This window comes from Equus caballus, chromosome 23, assembly GCF_041296265.1.
Source record: "Equus caballus isolate H_3958 breed thoroughbred chromosome 23, TB-T2T, whole genome shotgun sequence".
NCBI lineage: Eukaryota > Metazoa > Chordata > Mammalia > Perissodactyla > Equidae > Equus > Equus caballus.
In genome coordinates this window covers 33,211,466-33,231,077 of record NC_091706.1, presented here as the reverse complement: position 1 = coordinate 33,231,077, position 19,612 = coordinate 33,211,466, and the positions used below count along the sequence as shown (strand labels likewise).

Below are 19,612 nucleotides of genomic sequence, written 5' to 3'. Positions count from 1 at the left end.
GCAGCCTGAAGATTACTCCTCAGCAGCAACAATGGAAGCTAGAAGCCAGTGTCTTCAACGTGCCAAGAGAAATTAGCTGTCCGTCTAGAATTCTATATTCAGCAAAAACATCTTTCCAAAATGAGAGCAAATTACAGACCTTTTCAGACTACCAAAACTGAATTTACCTCAAGCAGACTTCACCGAAGGAAATTTTAAAATATCTAGAGCAGCCAGAAGTTCCATGCTCCCAAATGGATGGTCTGGGATGCAAGAAAGAATGATAAACAAAGATCATTAGCAAATATATGGTAAATCTAAAAGAGCATCGGCTGCAAAATATAAAAGGATAATAATGTCTAATTTAGAGTGGAAAGGGATAGAGCTAAAGCACTGGCTAACATAGTGTATAAATTGGGTGGTAGGAGTCAGAGTTAAAGCATTCTGAAGTCTATATGTTGCGTGGGAGAGAAGAAAAAGGTGTTGATTAAGTTTGGAATTTATTAAGTAATAATGTTGGAGTAGCATTACCACAAAAAGAATAGACCTGCATGTAATCATACAAACGTATATTTTCAGATGCATAAACAAATAAGGTTATCGAGGAGATGACAATTTATTGCCATGTTTTCAGATCTGGGAGGCCCCACTGTTGTAAAAACCTCAAAATTTATATGTCAGTTCTTTTGTTAAAGTCTATTTTAAATGTATTTAACTGAAATGTGACGCAAAACGGACAAAATACACAAGTAGCTTGATAAAATAAACTGCCTCATCAAGAAATACCAAAGAGCGAAAATTTCCCACACACATATACCAGAAATCCAAAGCAGTGCTGGAATCTAAGAAGTTCGTTCTATACTGATCTGATCCACCTAGCAAAAATCAGTTCCAGAATGGGAAGGGCAAAGGTTGGCAATTTTAGCTAAGTGCATCATAGCAATAGAATGCAACTAGAGCTTGCGATATGAGAAATGGTATATTTTGTACACAAACTCTCATGCAGAGGGGAAGAACTTTCCGATACCGATCAACAGAAAAGTTCAACAACAATGTGCACTTCTGTGCCATGCAAGGAGCCTCAGGGCAGGAGAGAGGGTATTGCATTCGTGGAAGCAAACACAAGAGTTTCTTAAATAAAAACTTCTTTATTGTTATATATATTATCTCATTGAGTGACTGCTTATCAGAAAAACATCTAGATAATGAATGCTATAAGATGAAAGAATAAAATGTTTTCTGTGCCTGTACACTGAGTCTATGCTACTTGAGCAGTTAAAATTTGGTGGCTCTGCTAGATTGAATTTGTGTCATTTTCACTAATTCCAGAAAGGGATATTTAGTGAAGAAACTAGAACTGGGATTCACAAGGCTTCCAGAATATACAAACCAAGAATGCTTAGTGTAAGAGATGGTAAGAAATTGCCTTTCAAGTTACTTCTCCTATTCATCAACTTTAATATGTTACTCTCTTATTCCTTCTAAAAAAACCCAGCTAAATAAGGACCCATATTCTTCTAAGGTGAGACATAAATCACATTTTTCTTAAAGATAGAAAAACATCTAAAGATACTTTTAAAATTGTGCCCCTCGCAAGCTTAGATAGCAGTTCCTAACGTTTATGAAGGATCATAAAGATGTATTCCAATGATTAGAGAAGGCGCATATGAGAATGGTATGTTTTGAAAAACAGGAAAATTAGTTCTAATTGTGGTTTTTGGAACTTCAAGATGCCTAACAGCATCCCCACCTGTACATTTCATTTAGTCAGGTAAATATGTGAGATTCAGAGTCATAGTTCGTATCTGCATAACTCACATGGTATGAAGAGAGATTACAATTCATACTAAATCATGACAGAGATTGTGTAATAATTTTAGCAAGCTTAACCTCGCTAAATAACATATTATGGAGTTCAATTATTCATACTAAACGGTAATAATAAGCCAAATGCATTTTTTTTTTTCTGATGAGGAAGATTGACTCTGAGCTAACATCTGTGGCAATATTCCCCTTTTTTTTGCTTGAGGAAGATTGTCACGGAGCTAACATCTGTGCCAATCTTGCTTTATTTTGTATGTGGGATGCTGCCACAGCATGGCTTGATGAGTGGTGCGTAGGTCCATGCCTGGGATCCGAACCTGTGAACCCTGGGCTGCTGAAGTGGAGTGTGTGAACTTAACCACTATGCCACTGGGCCAGCCCCCCAAATGCATTTTTAGGAATAAGACTCCTTGGTAAATAATTCACTTTGAGGCTTCTAAAGTTACATATACAGCTTACCGGTAAGAAACCAATTGATTGAACATGCGAGCAGCTCACTGGAAAATGACCAACGACTCTATTGAGTACGTATGTTGAAATTCCTTTTGCATTAGCCTAAACTTTTTCTTTCTTAAGAAACTAAGAAGAGCTTGTTCGTGATCACAGAACACTTGTTACTCAGCTAATAAGTGCTCCAGTGAGGGAATGAATGAATGACCATAGATCACCTAGTCCCCAGCTCCCTGTCTTACAGATGAAGAAATGGAGGCTCTCAGTGTCTGGCCTGTGTAAGGTCACATTGTTTTTAGGCTCTTTTCACATATGTTCTCTTGATTCTCATTTTCTTAACTCTTCTGAGAAAAAAACCCCTCAAAACCCAAACCCCAAATCTTTGCATATTTACTGTGTTCCAGGCACACACATGCTGTGTGTTTCCCTGCATCATTTCATGGACTCCTCCCAATACCAAGGAAGTTGGTAGCATCCACATTTTACTGATGGGGACAGAAGGGATCCATCAGGTTCTCAAGTTCAACTGCTAATAAGTGGTGAGGGCAGGATTCATACCCAGGTCTGTCTGATTCCAGAGTCCTTGCTCTTGACGTCAAAAATATAAATGCTTCTCTCTCCTTCTCCTTTTCTTTCACCCACAACCAAGCAGTCTCCAGTCCCAATGATCCATTTCTCAAAATGATGCTCGGATCTGGGCCCTTCCCTCTGTTCCTCCAATTGCTGTTTTAAAAATAAATTCTCCTTGGGGCTGGCCCCGTGGCCGAGTGGTTAAGTTCGCGCGCTCCGCTGCAGGCGGCCCAGTGTTTCGTTGGTTCGAATCCTGGGTGCGGACATGGCACTGCTCATCAGACCACGCTGAGGCAGTGTCCCACATGCCACAACTAGAAGGACCCACAACGAAATATACAACTATGTACCGGGGGGCTTTGGGGAGAAAAAAGGAGAAAAATAAAATCTTTAAAAAAAATAAAAAATAAAAAAAAAAAATAAATTCTCCTTACTAGGATGTCAGTTTGGATGTGGCGACAGTCCTAATGGCTTCTCTAACCCCACGGCCTCAACAATACACCAACCGGCAGACTTCTTTCTCTGATTCCTTTTTGATCATATTTCTCAACTTGAATTGTCATGTCATATATAACCTCCTATTCTGCCTGTCAGGGTCCCCCACAATTTGGCCCCACCCTGGCTATTTAGAGGCATTTCCCCACTTCGTTCTGTATTGGGCTAATGCTGTTCCCCAAGTTCTAGAAAACCCAGTCCATCCCCTTTCATCTACATAAATCATTCTTATCTTTCAAAGGTTTTATTGACTTTTTTGGAGAATGCAAGCTCATGTTGATGCAGTATTACTCTCAGTCAAACCCAGTCTGGTATTTTTTTTCTGATTGTTTTGTTACTTTTATCTCCCCATGTTGCAAGATCTTTGAGGGGAGGGACCCTTTTGACCTGACCTGTGATTTTTGATAAGCCTTTCAGTACCAGCTATGATGTAATTACAATCTTAGAAATAAAAGGGAGCTTAGAAATATCTTAGCAATCATGGGAACTAGAAATCATCTAGTTCAATTCTTCTGTTTGATAGATGAGGACACTGAGACCCAGGGAAGCTGAGTGACTGGGACATCAGAGCTAGTTATCTAATAAGCAATCACTCATCTAACCCATTATTATTATTATTATTATCATTATTATTTAGGAAGATTAGTCCTGAGCTAACTACTGCCAATCCTCCTCTTTTTGCTGAGGAAGACTGGCCCTGAGCTAACATCCATGCCCATCTTCCTCTATTTTATATGTGGGATGCCTACCACAGCATAGTGTCCCAAGCAGTGCCATGTCTGCACCCAGGATCCAAACCGGCAAACCCCTGGCTGCGGAGAAGCGGAGCGTGAGCACTTAACCGCTGCGCCACCGGGCCGGCCCCCATCTAACCCATTATTAAAGCTATTGTTACACTGGCAACTCTAGGTTGAGCTGTGCTTCTCGACTTTAATGTGCACAACTCACCCAGGACCTCAAAAATGCAGATTCTGATTCAATAGGTCTGGGGTGGGGCTTGGGGGTTTGCATTTCTAACTAGTTCCTCAGGGACCCCATGAGTAGCAAGGATTATAACTCTTTCCCAGACCAAAGGTTGTAAGTGGTATGTCTTGTGTTTGTCACTGGGGCAAACGGAAAAGAAAGAACACTCAATATTTCACATGAAAATCAAAGAGAAGAATGGGGGAAATACTGGAAGAATTACTCAGGCTCTGAAAAATAGGACAGGGCACCACTGGTAAGCTACTAAGCTATCTCGAACCACCCACTCCCTTTTGACGAGGACTAATTCTTATACAAAGGAACATATGATTAACTACCGCCCACCCCTGGTTATCCGGAAGCTGATAAATAACACAAATACTGGGTGTCCCCGTTCCTTTGATGCTGGCCATTATTTGTGATTTACAATGCCCTTCCCTTAGAGAGTAAAAAGCAAGATAAGAAAAAAAGGAAATACTTGAATCAATTTGTTATTTTTTGTTGAGTTATTGTTTAGCAACTCAAGGAAATAGTTTGGGGATAAGAGGATAATTAAAACTACGGGATAAAATGACACTTTACAATTACCGGAAGATTTCATTTTTAAAATTATATTCTTATTACCCATAAAAATCAGGTTGTTCGGTAAGCTCTCGACGTGCCTGTAATATAGCAGCTAACTCGTGCCGAATCAGCAGCTTCAAGGTCATAATGGTTGAGCCCAGAGCAATTACTCAATTCCTGCTAAACGGTCACTGTGATTTGAAATCAGGAGCTATTTTGGTTGTCAGGATAAGCAATTTGGTGTCTACTTGTGAGCTCATTAATTGCTAAGGGATCGCCTGACAAATAACAAGAAATCTTCCTAATATGTATACTAAATTTTGTCACCCAGGCATTACTCTGATGTGGTGACAGGTGCTCCCATTTATAGATTTCCCAATCATCCACAGCATCACATTCTAGAATCAGATCCTGGCACAGGAAGTCACTTGGCCAATTTGAGCACCCTCCCTTGTGAACAGGGTCATCCTCCTGACCACCTCCCAGGACACCATGAGGATTAAATTGTGGAAAACGCCTGCTATGGCAGAAAAACCGATACACGTAAACTGGATAAAGGTTACAAACACTCCACTTAGAGATGACTTCTGTATACAATAGGATTCAAATAACTTGCCTCTAGCTCTTTAACCAGTATGCCCTATGAAACAGATCTCTGTTTCTCAGCTCTGGGTTATGTGGGGAGCGACTGGCGCAGGGGTTTATAAAAGTGCCTGTCCACAGGGGGAATGATACTGCTGCTCTGGGCTACCTAACCCATCCTTCGCCGATATGCACTTAGTTCCCTATTTTAGGATTTCTAGAGATAAACTGAGCTCAGGTAAGTTACCCATCCCTGGAATTCTCTCCCCTTTCCCCTTTCCATCATTAGTGCTCCTGCCTGACAGAAAGCCTGCGTACGGAGCTAACGACATTCAGAATAGCATCTCCAGAATGCTCTGCAGAAAACAGAGGCTCGCTTTAGTTGAAATTGTATTATTTGAGCTATTCTTTGGTACTTTGGAGGCCAAGGCATACAGCACTTTTTTCACAAGAACACATATTTTCAGTTCCAAATCACAAACTTACAAATGAAATTTTGCAAGTGAAACTATAATAGGAAACTGGAGTGTTTCTTTTGTCTGAATGGCAGAGGGCTTGGTAACTGAAACTTTGAGTTTTTGCTCTGCCTGGTGCTAAAGGTAGTTTTATTTGGCAGGTGACTTCACTGCAGTTTTTTCTAAAGCCATTCTTACTGCTTCATCATTAGAAGTGTTACTATTCACTTATCAAAGCAAAATTCAACTTTACTGTGGCCTCACTCTGTACTAAACCGGGGGATCCCAGAGGTGTCACGAACCAGACAGTATCCTTTCCCCTTTTTGACACCCAGAGTGGGCAAAGACTGGAGAGTGGGAGAGCAGCCATTACTACTTAGAACAGGCTGGGCTGTTCGATTAAAAAACTAGTAACAATCTTCCTTTGGCATTCTGAACTTGAGCTTTCGTGGTGCAATTTGGCTCTGACAATTAATCAGTCACCTCTTTAGCCCTAAATTTTTGCCCAGCTTTTTAAATAAAATGTAAAAGATTTACAGAACAATAAATCTGGCTGCATTCTTGGGAATGTTAAATGACAGATCCTCCTCGTAACACTGCAAAGCCATCTTTAATTCTTGGAAATAATCAGTTGCTTCCAGTAAGTACTGCTTGTTCGGAGTAATGCAACTACTATCGCCAAATCTATTTTAACAGTATTTTTTAATACATTTTTTCCGAGCCTATAGTGGGAAATTTGCCCCATTTTTCTCTCTGTTGAGAAATGTGACAAGCATCATTTCACTTTCTAATTATTTGAAATGAGTACATTTAATTAAAGCCGTGGCCAAGGAGAAGATGTTGCATTAGACTGCTAAGACGATTTTGCTGATATCAGCTTTCCAAGTCCATAGAACCTTTGGTTTTGCAGTGAGAGTTTAATGCTTATGGTGGTTTAATGCATGTAAAAGTTCCCTAGAAAGACAATATTTGGAATGCAAGTGTGAGGTGTCATTGTTATTGGATCCCTAGTTTGATAACCCACACAACTTTGAAAGTGAAAATGCCATTGTAATTTATTCTTTACTGTCTTTGTGATTCCTCAGTGTTACATAATGGGTGCTTCCAGGTGATGGGTGCTAAAAACCAAAGCTAAAGGTTTAGAAATAATATAAAACTTCACTAAGCATATGAACAGGGCACAGGGGGTACTCTATGAGTTTTCTGCCCGAATTATTTAGCATAAAATTTTCTAAAGGCAGGATGGGTTTCTTGGAGGAGAGTTGGTCCTGCCTTTCCTATAGGTCTATGACTGGGATCAGAAGTTTAAGTGATAAATTCTAGTTTGATTCTCAATTTCAGAAAGGCCTTCCAAAGGCCAATTCAATGGCCTAAAGATTACAAGGTGGAAACTGGAAATTGATGGAACAACCCCAGAACCCCTCAAATACCATACCGTGCTTATGGAAAGCTGCTTAGTTAGCCATAGTCTAGTGGTGAGCTATTTTGTTTTGTGAAGTGGGATTCATTAAATTTCGTATTTGGTGTGTGTCAGTCAATGATGACTCCCAGATCAAATTTGCATAATGCAAAGAAAGACAATTTTTAAAAAATCAAATTCAATCTCAAAGCAATTTAAGAGTATAAAGTTGCATATGCCATGCTTCTGACAGCCTCCTCAGCCCCCTGAGTGTCTCCCTCTCAATTGTCCCTACTCGCTCTCACCCCCCTGCCCCCACTGGCAATGCTCAGAGAATAAGGCTTCCATCCTGGTTTTAAGGGTGACAATGAGGCACAGGAATAATTATCTAAATTATATGAAAACTGTAATAAGGGGCTCAACCTGATCTAATAAGCAGAGTAAATAGCAAGGGAATAGCTCAAGAGAATTACGTGGGTGACTTGAGAGGTTTAGATGCGAGTCCTTAATTAGGTTAGACTCACCTGGTCTGCAAGTCAGCTCAGCATTCATTGGAAGAGATGATTAGTAAGCAAAGATTCTGTTTAATCAAGTCCAGCACGGCTTCCTTTTCTAAATAACTTACCGCCTTAGCCCCAGATAAAGAAGAGTCTTTGAGAAAGGATCCCATTGCTACTGTCAGGCCACCTTGCTATTGTTCTCTAAGTCAGTTTTAAAGTTACCTGGAACCCAGTCTAGTGAGACAATGCCTAAATCAGAGCTTTAGTATCTTCTCTTCTTTGGTCCTTGTGTTCTGATTTTTATGAGGCATCTGAACGAACTGCCAGGTCCTCCAATAGCCCAGGAATGGCATGTTGGGGGCATGCAATTTGGTAGGACATGGCTTGGTGTAGAGAAGAGAAGGGCATGACAATCCTTCACTCACTGTTCACTTCAAATGTCTCCTTCCTGTGTCACAATTTCTGCCTCTGCAAAGTGCAAGAGATGCTGGTTTCATTGCTATTTCACTGGAGCTTGTCAAGCCTGGAAATTGAGGACAGACTACCACAAAGTCCTGAGAAGGGCTCAGAAAATGGTTCTATTAACCTAGGATGTAATTTTACAAGGAATTCTTCCTGCTGACAGCTTCTGAGTTCAATTACCCCATCAAATAATAGTGATTTTCTAATTCCACTACAAAGTTTCCAAACCCTTATAAAAGAACTAGAAACATAATAGCAATTAGCTTCCTTTCAAAACATCTGCTATAGTCCGTACCAGGTAGACGTGACAGAGAAGAAACAGAACTGATGGAGAGTCCTGAGGAACCTGGGTTGGAGAACTACCTTTGCTGTCAAATAATTGGGTCACTCACAGAAAATAATTTAACTTCTCTGGGTTCAAGTTGCCTCATCTATAAAACAGATAGAGAGATTGGGATTATTTAGTATTTGTAAGCCTGGCTGAACAGTAGAAGAACCTGGCTCACTTTGAAAACACTTTGGATGCCCAGATTGTACCCCAGATGATGTAGGAGACTCTCTGCGGACGATCCTTGGACACGGGCATTTCGAGTAGCCCCACAGGTTATCCCAAGCCACCAAGTAGAGAACCACTGCATACATCCCTCAAGTGTTTTTGGTGACCAAAGTTCCGGGACGTCAGGTGTACTGCCCATGTGGTTAGATATACAAATGTCCTAAGCAGGTCTGTTTCTCATGTGGCCCATCACATTTTAATAATGATTCTCTTTTCTACAACCGTATCTTCTACCAAACTTGAGCAGATTCTGCCTCACATGGTGTCCAGACCACATTGGCATTTTGAAGACCCAAGTGCTTCATCTTGGGAAAAGTTAATGTTATATCCTCTTAAAAAAAAATTAATGAAGGTCAAAGTTAATTGGCCCTTAGAGGTCTTTTGACCACCTTGTTAAAAATCATGCCAACTTTCAAATATTCTTCCCAGGAGCAGGGGACCAAACACATGTTGAATTAGTTGACCTGTTTCTCGTCAATCTTGGTGAATATTTAACTGTGCCTTCCCCATCTAAAGACTGGCACTCTTTAACAGAAACAAGTTGTTGATTTTTCCCTCTGTCCAAACTGCATGCTGGGCTGCTGGAGGGGACAAGAGGTAAAGAAGGCACAGGTTGGCACAAAATGACCATCTTGCCTGATAAAATAAGCCATTTGACCTATAAACAACTCCATGCCTTTGTCTAGACAGGAAAATCAGAATAATTTGACAGCAAATTTTAAAGTGGACAGAATGCTCATTGTATCTGGATGAAGAATGGGGACGCTCACTTGTTAAATATTTGGTTGTAATAAAAAGGAAAACTGCGGGGGCTGGCCCTGTGGCTGAGTGGTTAAGTTCACATGTTCCGGTTAGGCAGCCTGGGGCTCACCAGTTGGGATCCTAGGTGCGGACCTACACACCACTCATCAAGTCATGCTGTGGCGCCATCCCACATGGAAGAATTAGAAAGACTTACAACTAGGATATACAACTATGTACTGGGGCTTTGAGGAGGAAAAAAAAAAGAAAGAAAAAAAGGAAGATTGGCAACAGATGTTAGCTCAGGGCCAATCTTCCTCACCAAAAAAGCATTAAAAAACCAAAGGAAAACTGGTCCTCATTCGACTGATTAGACTCAGAAAGAACAATTTCCCCTTGTCGTGACTGCCCTCAGACTGTCAAGAGCAGGCGAGACCTAACCTCAGTGCTGGCTGCATGGCCTGCGGTCAGTGCAGTTCCACGGGCTGAAGGGCAGTGCTCAGTGTTTAAAGCTCTGAACTTGCTGTCTTGAAGTTCTTAATTTTATCCTTGAATCTGTGTTTTGTAGTAAAGTCTGTCAGGACAACGGAGCACGTGCAGAAGGCTTGGAGCCTCGGCTCACACATGGTCTGTGGTCCCACGTTTCACGTCCTCCTGTCTCCCCAGGACAGGATCTCAGCCACCTGCTCCTGCCTCAGGTACCCCAGCCAGCCTAATCTTCCCTCCCCAGCCTTGCCTGGGGCAGTGACAGGGTTGCCGTCCATCATCAGCCTCTGTCCCTGTCTGGGACCTGGGTACAGGCAAGGAGAGGGTCAGGGTACAGCGTGTGCCCTGCAGTATTTCAAGGCAGGGCGAGGAAGTTACTGTTGCCACCTTGGGCTGTCAGCGCCACTGTGTGTTTCATGGGCGACTTGGTGAGAAGCCTCACCCACAACAGATACCAAGCACGTCCCCGTGTGGCAATGGCAATCCATTGGGGGGCTGCCTGTCCACTGCAGGTTGGGGCTGTCACCTGTGGGAAGGGGGGATTGATCCCCTGCCCCTGCCAAGGGCCTTCGTTTTCATTTTACACGAGGCCCCACAACCATGTAGCTGAGCTTGCCTGACCTGATTGCCGACAGACAGCTCTGGGTTCAAGAGAGCTGTGTGGGGCTCCGGTAGGGCTGTCAAAGTTCAATGTCCATATGTGTTCATTCTTCTGGAACAAAGTAAAAGATCTATCTGCCTCTTCAAGTTTTTCCTCTACTGTTAAATATCTTAATATACATATATATTAGCTGTGTGACGTGGGGCGTATCACTTAACTTTTCTGGGCCTTAGTGTGTTATTCTGTCATATAGGAATAACACTACTACTGTCATAAACATGAAATGAGAGAACATATGTATGTCCTTGGCACTGTGCTGGGCATAGAGGTGTTCAATAAACTTTAGTTGCTATATTATTATGATTGTCCTTTTTATTTGCTACAGATTGTGAGAGCAGTTGCAAAAGTATTTTGATTAATACTTTGAGAGACACACATTTTGACAAACTCATTTGGAGATTCAGTCTCTGGGGTTCTTTGGGTCTCGCAAATTTACTAGAAATTTTTAGGAGGGGAAAAATCTCAGGTAGAGGAAAATTGTATACTGAAAAGGAATCATGGCTTTGTCCATCATAAAAGGCACCAGTGCTACACCCACGGTAGCTGTGGAATTATTGAGGGCTACAGTGAATAAAGAGGAGAGGATGCCAGGCAACAGCATCTCACTTTCTGTTTTGCTAGTGACTGGAGGCAGGAGATTGACTCAGTGTGGAAGTCAAAGTGCATAATGTGATGATTGACAAGCCACATCCCTCCAGTCAGTGACGAGCCGGTGTCCTCAGCGGTAGTGTCCTGCCAAGGACTGCCACTAGTGCCAGCTTATGCAGCCTGATACTCCTCTGGAAACATTGTTACATCTTCAGATTCCCAGTAAGTAAAGGAAGGTGCTTCCCTGCACCATCACTATGAGTTCCATAAATATATTGAGCACTAGCTGTATACCAGGTGATTTTTTATTTTCTCTAATCCTCATAAAGATCCCATAAGGCAATCATGCCTGCTTTACAGATAAGAAAGCTTGTGGCTCAGCTAACTGATTAAACCAAGACTTTCTAGCTAGTCAGTGAGAGAGTGAGGGTTTAGATACAGTTCTGACTTCAAGATAATGCATCCGGGGCCGGCCCCATGGCCAAGTGGTTAAGTTCGCGCGCTCTGCTAGGGAAACCTAGGGTTTCACTGGTTTGGATCCTGGGTGCGGACATGGCATCGCTCATCAAGCCATGCTGAGGTGGCGTCCCACATAGCACAACCAGAGGGACTCACAACTAGCATATACGACTATGTACTGGGGGGCTTTGGGGAGAAAAAGGAGAAAAAAAGAAGACTGGCAACAGATGTTAGCTCACGTGCCAATCTTTAAAAAAAAAAATACAATGCATCTAATTTAATTGATTGCAAAGCCTCTCTCGTAACTACAGTAAATGACATAGTAGAAGTAATAATGTAGCCAATACTTATTTTGCCTTAACGCCAGGCACTGTTCTAAGCATTTACTATATATTGACTCATAATGCTTGCTCCAGCCCTATAAAGTGGAATTACTATCCCCATTTGCAGATGAGAAAATTGAGGCGCTGGGAAGTTAAGTAAATTGGGTAAAGTCACACAGTCACTAAGTGCAGGCTAAGCTATAAACCCAGCAATGTGGCTTCAGATTCTGTGCTCAACCACCAGGCGAAGGAATCAGAACTTCTGGAATTATTTTAAAGGGTTAACTGAAAAAGAATAATTTGGCTTTCTAAAAGACTATACCAAGATGTGCATCCAAATATGTGTCCTTCAAATTATTAAAAAAAAAATTTTCAGAGCCTGACGCAAATAATAATGATGATAGTAGTAAAAACAGTAGTAAAATTAATTTTACATCTATTATGTTTCTGGCACTGTGCCAAATGATTTACTTATGTCATCTCATTTAATATTTATGATGGTAGTATTTATTATTCCTAGATAGAATAAATTACTGAGGCCCAGGGAATTTAATTAACTTTTCCCATGTTCACACAGCAAATATATGATGGTTCTGGGACAAACTTAGACCATCTGCATCCAGAATCCATTCTCTTCACTACCAAACTAGTACTCCATTCTTCTAGAAGTTTTAGTGGTGGAAAACTTATCTTCTGAGAATAGACCTGATTTTTAAAAATTAGGAGAAGTCGCCTGCGACTAAGCCCTAAGCTTTTTGAATTTCAGGTCCTTGAGATTAATGTTTGGTCAAAAACATCATTTGATGCAAACATAGATTGCTTTTCTCTTGTGATGTATAAATTATCTGAAATCAGTTCCCAAACACGTTCTGGGCACTGGCAGCATCATGGTAATTGGAATCTTCCAGGAGATGGCTTTGGAGGGATGCTCACTCATGAGCAAATTGATGCTCCATATTTGACAGATGCTGCATGTTAACAATGGAAATGATGACCGGAAGCTTACCATGTGCCTCTAGGCTTGTGGCACAATGTGTGTGGGTACCGTTCAAGCACCTACAGTGTCACCACATGAACTTGTGATGACTACTGCCCACCCTCCACTGCCTCATCTGCTGCACTTTTTTTATAGACAGAACTTGTGTGACTTTTCACGAACGCAGGGTCCCAGAGGATCCATACTGCGTATGGTCCAATCCTATTCTGTGAAGGGGCACTGTGCTGAGCTGGGGACCCTTCAAGATCTTGTGTGGGTGAATAGATCCCTTAAGGGTTGAGGACGTTGCCAAATCTCCATTTCCCTTGGTTCTGTCCAAGATAAGACTAACTAACCCTTTCTTTGTTTTCCCAGGCCTTGCTGGGGGTTACACAGAGCATTCTCTTCTTTCCAATATATTGCTCAAAATTGGTTTTAATTTAATGTATAGCTCAGAATTAATTGTCTTAGGGAAGGACTATGAGAATACCTCAGTCAGCCATTCTTGGTGAAGAAAATACTGCAGTGGGGTGGGGGTGGAAGGATAGGAGGAAAGGAGAGGGGAGAGGAAGGAGACGAGAGAGGCGGCTTTATTGCCCGTTTTTAGACTGTAACTGGAGTGAAGTGACTTCCCGTGCATTTTGCAGTATGCTTCTCTAAGCAAAATTCCCCCTCTACACTCAGAAAACTCCGTGGCATGCCTGGGACAACCACCTCCAACTGCTCCACCCTCAACTCACTCTCTCTCTGTCTAACAGTTAGAAGCGAGCTTGCTGGAATATAGCATTTCTAGAATTTCCAAAAACACATGGTATACTTTTCTCCTGGCAAAAATCTGTCAGCCGAGAAGGGAGAGGTCCGTGATGAAAAGTGAAATTGAGAAGCAACAACTCTTAGAAGTAAAATTTGTGTATTTCCTAAAGCCTCCTTGCCAAAAAAAGGAAAATGCTTTTCACACGGAGCTCTTCTGTTGAGAGCATTATTGAACACAGCTGCTTAGAGAAGGAGCACACAATTTGCATGCAGGATCTCTGTTAGAACAGGGAAGAACATAGTCTGAGATGATCACTTCTACCTTGAATTGAGAGAAACGCTACTTACCAAAAGAACACAAGAGAGACCTAAAGGTAAGATATTTTTTTACCAAAGGAGTTAAAAACGTGTTAATAAATAAGACCCAGAAAGTAACATAATAAACAGTGGATAACTATAGAAATCTACTTGCTATTATTAACAATAATAGTTACTATGTCTGATCTCAGACTAATTATGCAAAAACTCCTGGAAGGAAGGTTTTCTTCGCCCCGTTCTACAGAGGAAGAGTACAGACGCACAGAGGTAAGGTAATTAGGGCAGGTCACCCAGCCAGGAACTGGCAGAGTTGGGATCTGGCCAAAAGATCAAATCTCCAACTCTTCGCCACTCCCTTGCAGGACTCGAGACAGACTTCGGGAAGTGACTGAACAGTTTTCTGATTACCATGGCTTTATTGGAATGGCCGCCTCCTTGGAACTCAATGGTCCCAAAAGCATCTGTCGGGCTGAGTTGAGTGTGCTTGCTGATGGACCACTTCTCAGACTGGATGTCATTTCGGGAGATGCGACTTTCATTTTTCTCATTCTGAAGAACTGAGATGCTGGGAGTAAGGCCGACATGCTGACCTATTAGACGCCCGCAGCAACACCTATAACATAAGAGGTCAAAGTGAACTCCTTGTGTTAACTGCTGTTGGAATACACGCTTGAAGTAAACTGCTGGAGAAATCTACAAAGTGTAGCAAGCCAGTCAGTCAATTTTCAGGTGGAATCCCATAATGTGGCTGTGTGTCCACGCATATGTGGACATACATATGTTTTCTTTTCTGCCCCCTCCTCATTTTCCTCTAGCTGTATAAGCTGTCACATGCCTCCTGTCCTTCTCCACCCACCCCTTTCACACCTGCCATTATTGCTCGGGACTGGAACCTGCAAACAAAAGCCTTGTAGGTTTTCCTACTTGTCATCCTCCCATCTATCAAATATTGCATGAAGGACACTGAACAGCTTTGAGGGAAGAACTTTACCATGCACATTTCAATAAAGAATCTCCCTCATATGCGAGTCACAACCTAACTTGTCTTTTGCCAATTGACATTCACTGTCAAATATCCAATTCCAAGAATAAAAATCTGCTGCTTAAGTGTTCTTGAAGAAACAATGAAAAAGTTATTTACAGGATATTTGAAAACAAAATTCACTCCTTACATCATGAAAATGTCCTTCATACTTTACCACTATTATGACTATTAGTAATAATATCGACACACAGTTATCATTTGCTAAATACTAACAAGTGACATTCGTTCTACGGATAAAATATTGTAGTTTTGAAGGTTAGGTAACTTGCTCAAGGTTACACAGCTAGCCTACATGGCTCTACAGTCTATATTTTAAACTGCTTTATTACATTGCCTTTTCATAAAGACATTTCCAGATATATATATATGTTACTTTATCCCAAATGCTTCCCACCTTATATACTATTTATGGTCAGGAAGGTAAAGAAGATTCTAAACATGTGCTTGGATAGGAATCTGAAGGTTTGCAGTCCAATTAGTAATCTGCCAGAGTCTTTTATTTAAAAATCTTTTTTCACGATAGCAGAGCGTGTTGGTACAAACTAAGCATTTTGATGAAATGCTTAAAAGGGAAAACCAGTACCCATACTAAAAATATGTGAAACCCATTCCTTCCCTGATGGTGTATCTGTTATTCTGCACAGGCTGGTAGAGAATTAACTGCAGGGAAGACATATTATGTGGTGTGTTTATATAAGATTGCTTCAGAGATGTCCAGCAACAATAAAAAAATGATCTTTAATTTGACATTGGTTCCCTTGCAATGGCTGGTGATTACTACTGTGGGTTTGTTCCCATAATTGCTACTTCATGTTCTTGCTGCATTATAAAGAAGGCAAGATTACCTATGGGGGTCTTTGGTGCTGGGTATGATGTGAACACATTCTCTTTTATAAAATGCTCTTTCTATCCAGGATTTCTGAGCCTGAAAAAAAAGAAAGAAGAGGAAATGTGAATATAACCTTTAAGTATTTTTTGACTAGGAAGCAAAACTTCATAATCACATAATAGACTATTGTCTCATAAACTGAACTGAAATTGTGGTTACTTCATACATAAATGCTGCATATAATAAAATCAATTACTCCCAGAATCTGCTGATTAGGTTATTTAACATTGTAATATTGAGAATTAAAGGAAATGACCATCATAAAAAAAGTTAGTGATGGAAGAATATAAAAATTCATAATAATTTTTGAAGGAAATGCTATTTACAGAGAAAATGAAAAATACAAAGTAGTATGTTTGTAATCCTATAGATAACAAGGATTCAGTGGTGGGAAGAAATCTGTCTAAATAAGTATAAAGTTTTCATGGCTGACACTTCCATTAGAGTTTCCTCATAGAAGGAAAGAAAAATGGTGAGGGAATTCCGTAACTCAAGAGCCCTAATCCATCACCATGCTTTTTCTAAAATCTCAATTAGCAGTGCTTAAATACAGAGGAAGAAAAGGAAATGGAAACGTAAGGAAGATAAATGTCTTCATCGAAGTCCAAAATTTCACAGGTAATGCCATTGGAAGGAAGTAGGAGAGCACATTATTTTGCATCCCACATGCTTTAAACACAGCAAATACAGCTTCCTAGAATGGACATTGTTGGGACCGTCCACCCAGAAGTCTGGCCTCTGCAACTGGGTTCCCAGAAGGATAAAGGAAGTTCCGGAAAACTGTACCATCTTTGTTCCGAAACAGCGTGTCCATCCTGCATCCCTTTATCTCCTTTTTCCTTTGCTGGGAAAGATTCGCCCTGAGCTAACATCTGTTGCCAATCTTCCTCATTTTTTTTCCTCCCCAAAGCCCCAGTACATAGTTGTATATTCCAGTGGTAAATCCTTCTAGTTCTTCTGTGTGAGCTGCCACCATAACATGGCTATTGATAGACAAGTGGTGTGGTTCTGTGCCCAGGAACCAAACCTGGGCCACTCAGAGCGCACGGAAATTTAACCACTAGGCCATCAGGCTCCCTTTACCCCATTCTTGACCAGCATTTGAAATAGTAGAGGAGTTTCCCATAAAATCTGGTTGGCTACTCAGAAGAGTCCTTCTGTAAGCATTTAAGATGGAAGTTGCCAGAGCAACCTGTCATGTTATTTCTATATGGTATCATCTTCTCTCTAACCCAGCATCAGGGCTAAATTCATACTCTTAAAATATACAGGGCCAAAGCACAACCGAGCTGTTTACTTGGCCTGTCTCAATGACTGGTGTCAACTGTGACAAGCCCCCATTTGTTGGCCGTAATTGCTATTGACTCTGCCAAGGACCCAAAGGTCTGTATAAACTGTGTGAAAGTCTGGTTACCCTCAACCCCTTCATCTCGCCTCTCCCTCTTCTCTCACAACGGAGTCTACGCAAGGATGTGGCACTGAAGGCAGTAGTTGTCTCAGACTCATGACAAAGCACATTTTAAAAGTAGCAACATGGGGATGCTTGAGGGGCACGAGGGAACTGCATCCTGTTTCAGTCATGGTCACAATCGGGTCGCGTAATTTCTGAGTGTTTATGCGTTGTCCACTTGAGAAGGAGTACCCACCCTTCCTCAGAGACCCTCGGGTCCAGGTGGCCCCCTGCACCCTGCACAAAAGTAACATTTGCAGTTGGTTCGTCAGCTGGGCATGAAAAAAGCCTCAGTGTCTATTCTCAAAGAATTTTTTCTCAAATATGTAGGAAAAGTTAGTGGCTCCATCTTTGTAACAGAAATGAGCTTAGCAGTGTAGATAACCAGTCTTTATCTTTGTAAAAAGCCTGTAAATTAAACTATTCAGAGGCAGTGATTTTTCCTAGACACTGAATACTTTCATTGATAACATCTCTTGGCAGAAAGACGGTAAAAATATTCCTCACTGGACATTTGAAACCAACTTTCCCTACACCTCAGGGGGCAGAAAAGGGAGCGTGCACTTTCCTTTCTTCCTTGGGGCCTACTTTGGCTAGTCTTCAGGAGGCTCTTTTGGGGGAGCATCTGGGAATTGCAAGGAGTACTGATCAATAGTCCCTGAGAGAAAGCAGGAATGGCAGTATCACGGGTACAGCATGAGGTCTGCAGTTAGAAAAAGCGGTGTGAGTGGGCCTCTGTGGCGTGGACAGTGTCATACAATTTCTTTGATCTTCAGTTTTCTTCTCCTATGAAATGGGCATAACAATAATGCCCGAACCACAGAGTTATCATCTGTGTTCCGTGTTTCCACTTCAAGAAGACGGACCAGTCCTGGGTTGGCTCTGGCACTAAAAGTTCACATGAAGATTCAGACAAGCGTACCATGGAACTGCTGTAGCAGATCTGACCCAGATGGATCTCACTTTGCATGGGGGATGATCCAGTCTCACAAGGCCTGGCTGGCTACTAACAAGGTATATGGAAATGTTCTTTAACTTCCCTGAGTCTTTTCTATAACAGGAGGATAATCATAGCCACTTCAGAGAGTTGTATTAATCAAAGCAGATGATTCATGGGAAGCACCTGGCACTTAGTAGGAGCTCGATAGGCAATAACAATGCCCAGCTTTCATTAAGGGCTCACCACATGCCTGGGGTGGTGCCATATGTGTTGTCTCCACTGAGCCTCATAAGTGCTTCCCGTGCAGAAAGCACTGCTGTTACATCCATTTTACCAATGAAGAAACTGAGTTGGAGAGATGCAGCAAATAAGTTTTATGGACAGAGTTTGAACTTGAGTAGTCTGACTCCAGAGTTCGCACTCTTACCCATTCTGCTAAACTGCCTCTCCAAATTGGATATTATTGATATTAAACACCCTTGCTCTGAGTAGTGCCATGTGCGCATGCCTGGCTATGCTGTGGTGGTCGGACAGAGCTGGACTTCTAGAGGCATGTCTTAGAACCAGTTCCTTCTTGCCTCTTTCCCCTTCTCATTTCCCTCTTCCAGTTCCCACAAGGGAAGGAAAGAATGCTCTGCTGTCTGTTCTTCCTCTCTCCCTGGGGTAAAGGACTGGGGACATCAGGAAGACATCAAAATATGAGAATGAAGTAAAAGAAGGGGGGGTCATTGCAGTGGCTACAACAAAGAAATCTAATCACAGCAGGACTCCCAATTTGAGAATCTGGGGACCATGACAAATAGATTCGACTTTTCAAGCGCACTTTCATGATTTCTCTCACTCATGGATCCCAGTGTCAACTTGGAAGGCCCTGGAAGTTTTACTCAGATGGTATGTAGTAAGAATGACTACATATGGATTGCCAACTTGTTTGTTAGTCTTTAAGTATGAAGTAATACGACTTGTGTGCAGTTTAGCAACTTCATTACCTCCTCAAAGGTGAAAAGCTACCTCAATGTAAGCAAAGGGATTGAGGATCAGTTTCTACTTCTCACTATTAGCAGATTAACCATTTCCCTTGCAAAGTCATAGAAAACTAAAAGGGGAGAAAAAAAGAATTGTAATGTAAAAGAAAATCTTTGCAGAACTGGCCTGGTGGTGTGGTGGTGAAGCTCGAGAGCTCC

General features: G+C 41.6%; 1 protein-coding gene across 16 annotated transcripts in view; it reads right to left on the bottom strand.

Moving 5' to 3' along the window:
* Positions 1–19,612, bottom strand: part of TRPM3 (transient receptor potential cation channel subfamily M member 3) — a 502,456-nt gene that overhangs the window by 245,790 nt on the left and 237,054 nt on the right. For all 16 annotated transcript variants that reach the window (XM_070248626.1, XM_070248627.1, XM_070248632.1 and 13 more), the window contains exons 2-3: positions 15,995–16,074; positions 14,513–14,717 (exon numbers count right to left, since the gene is read on the bottom strand). In XM_070248626.1, the coding sequence (XP_070104727.1) occupies positions 14,513–14,717; positions 15,995–16,074 (285 nt within the window). The remainder of the gene's footprint in view (positions 1–14,512; positions 14,718–15,994; positions 16,075–19,612) is intronic.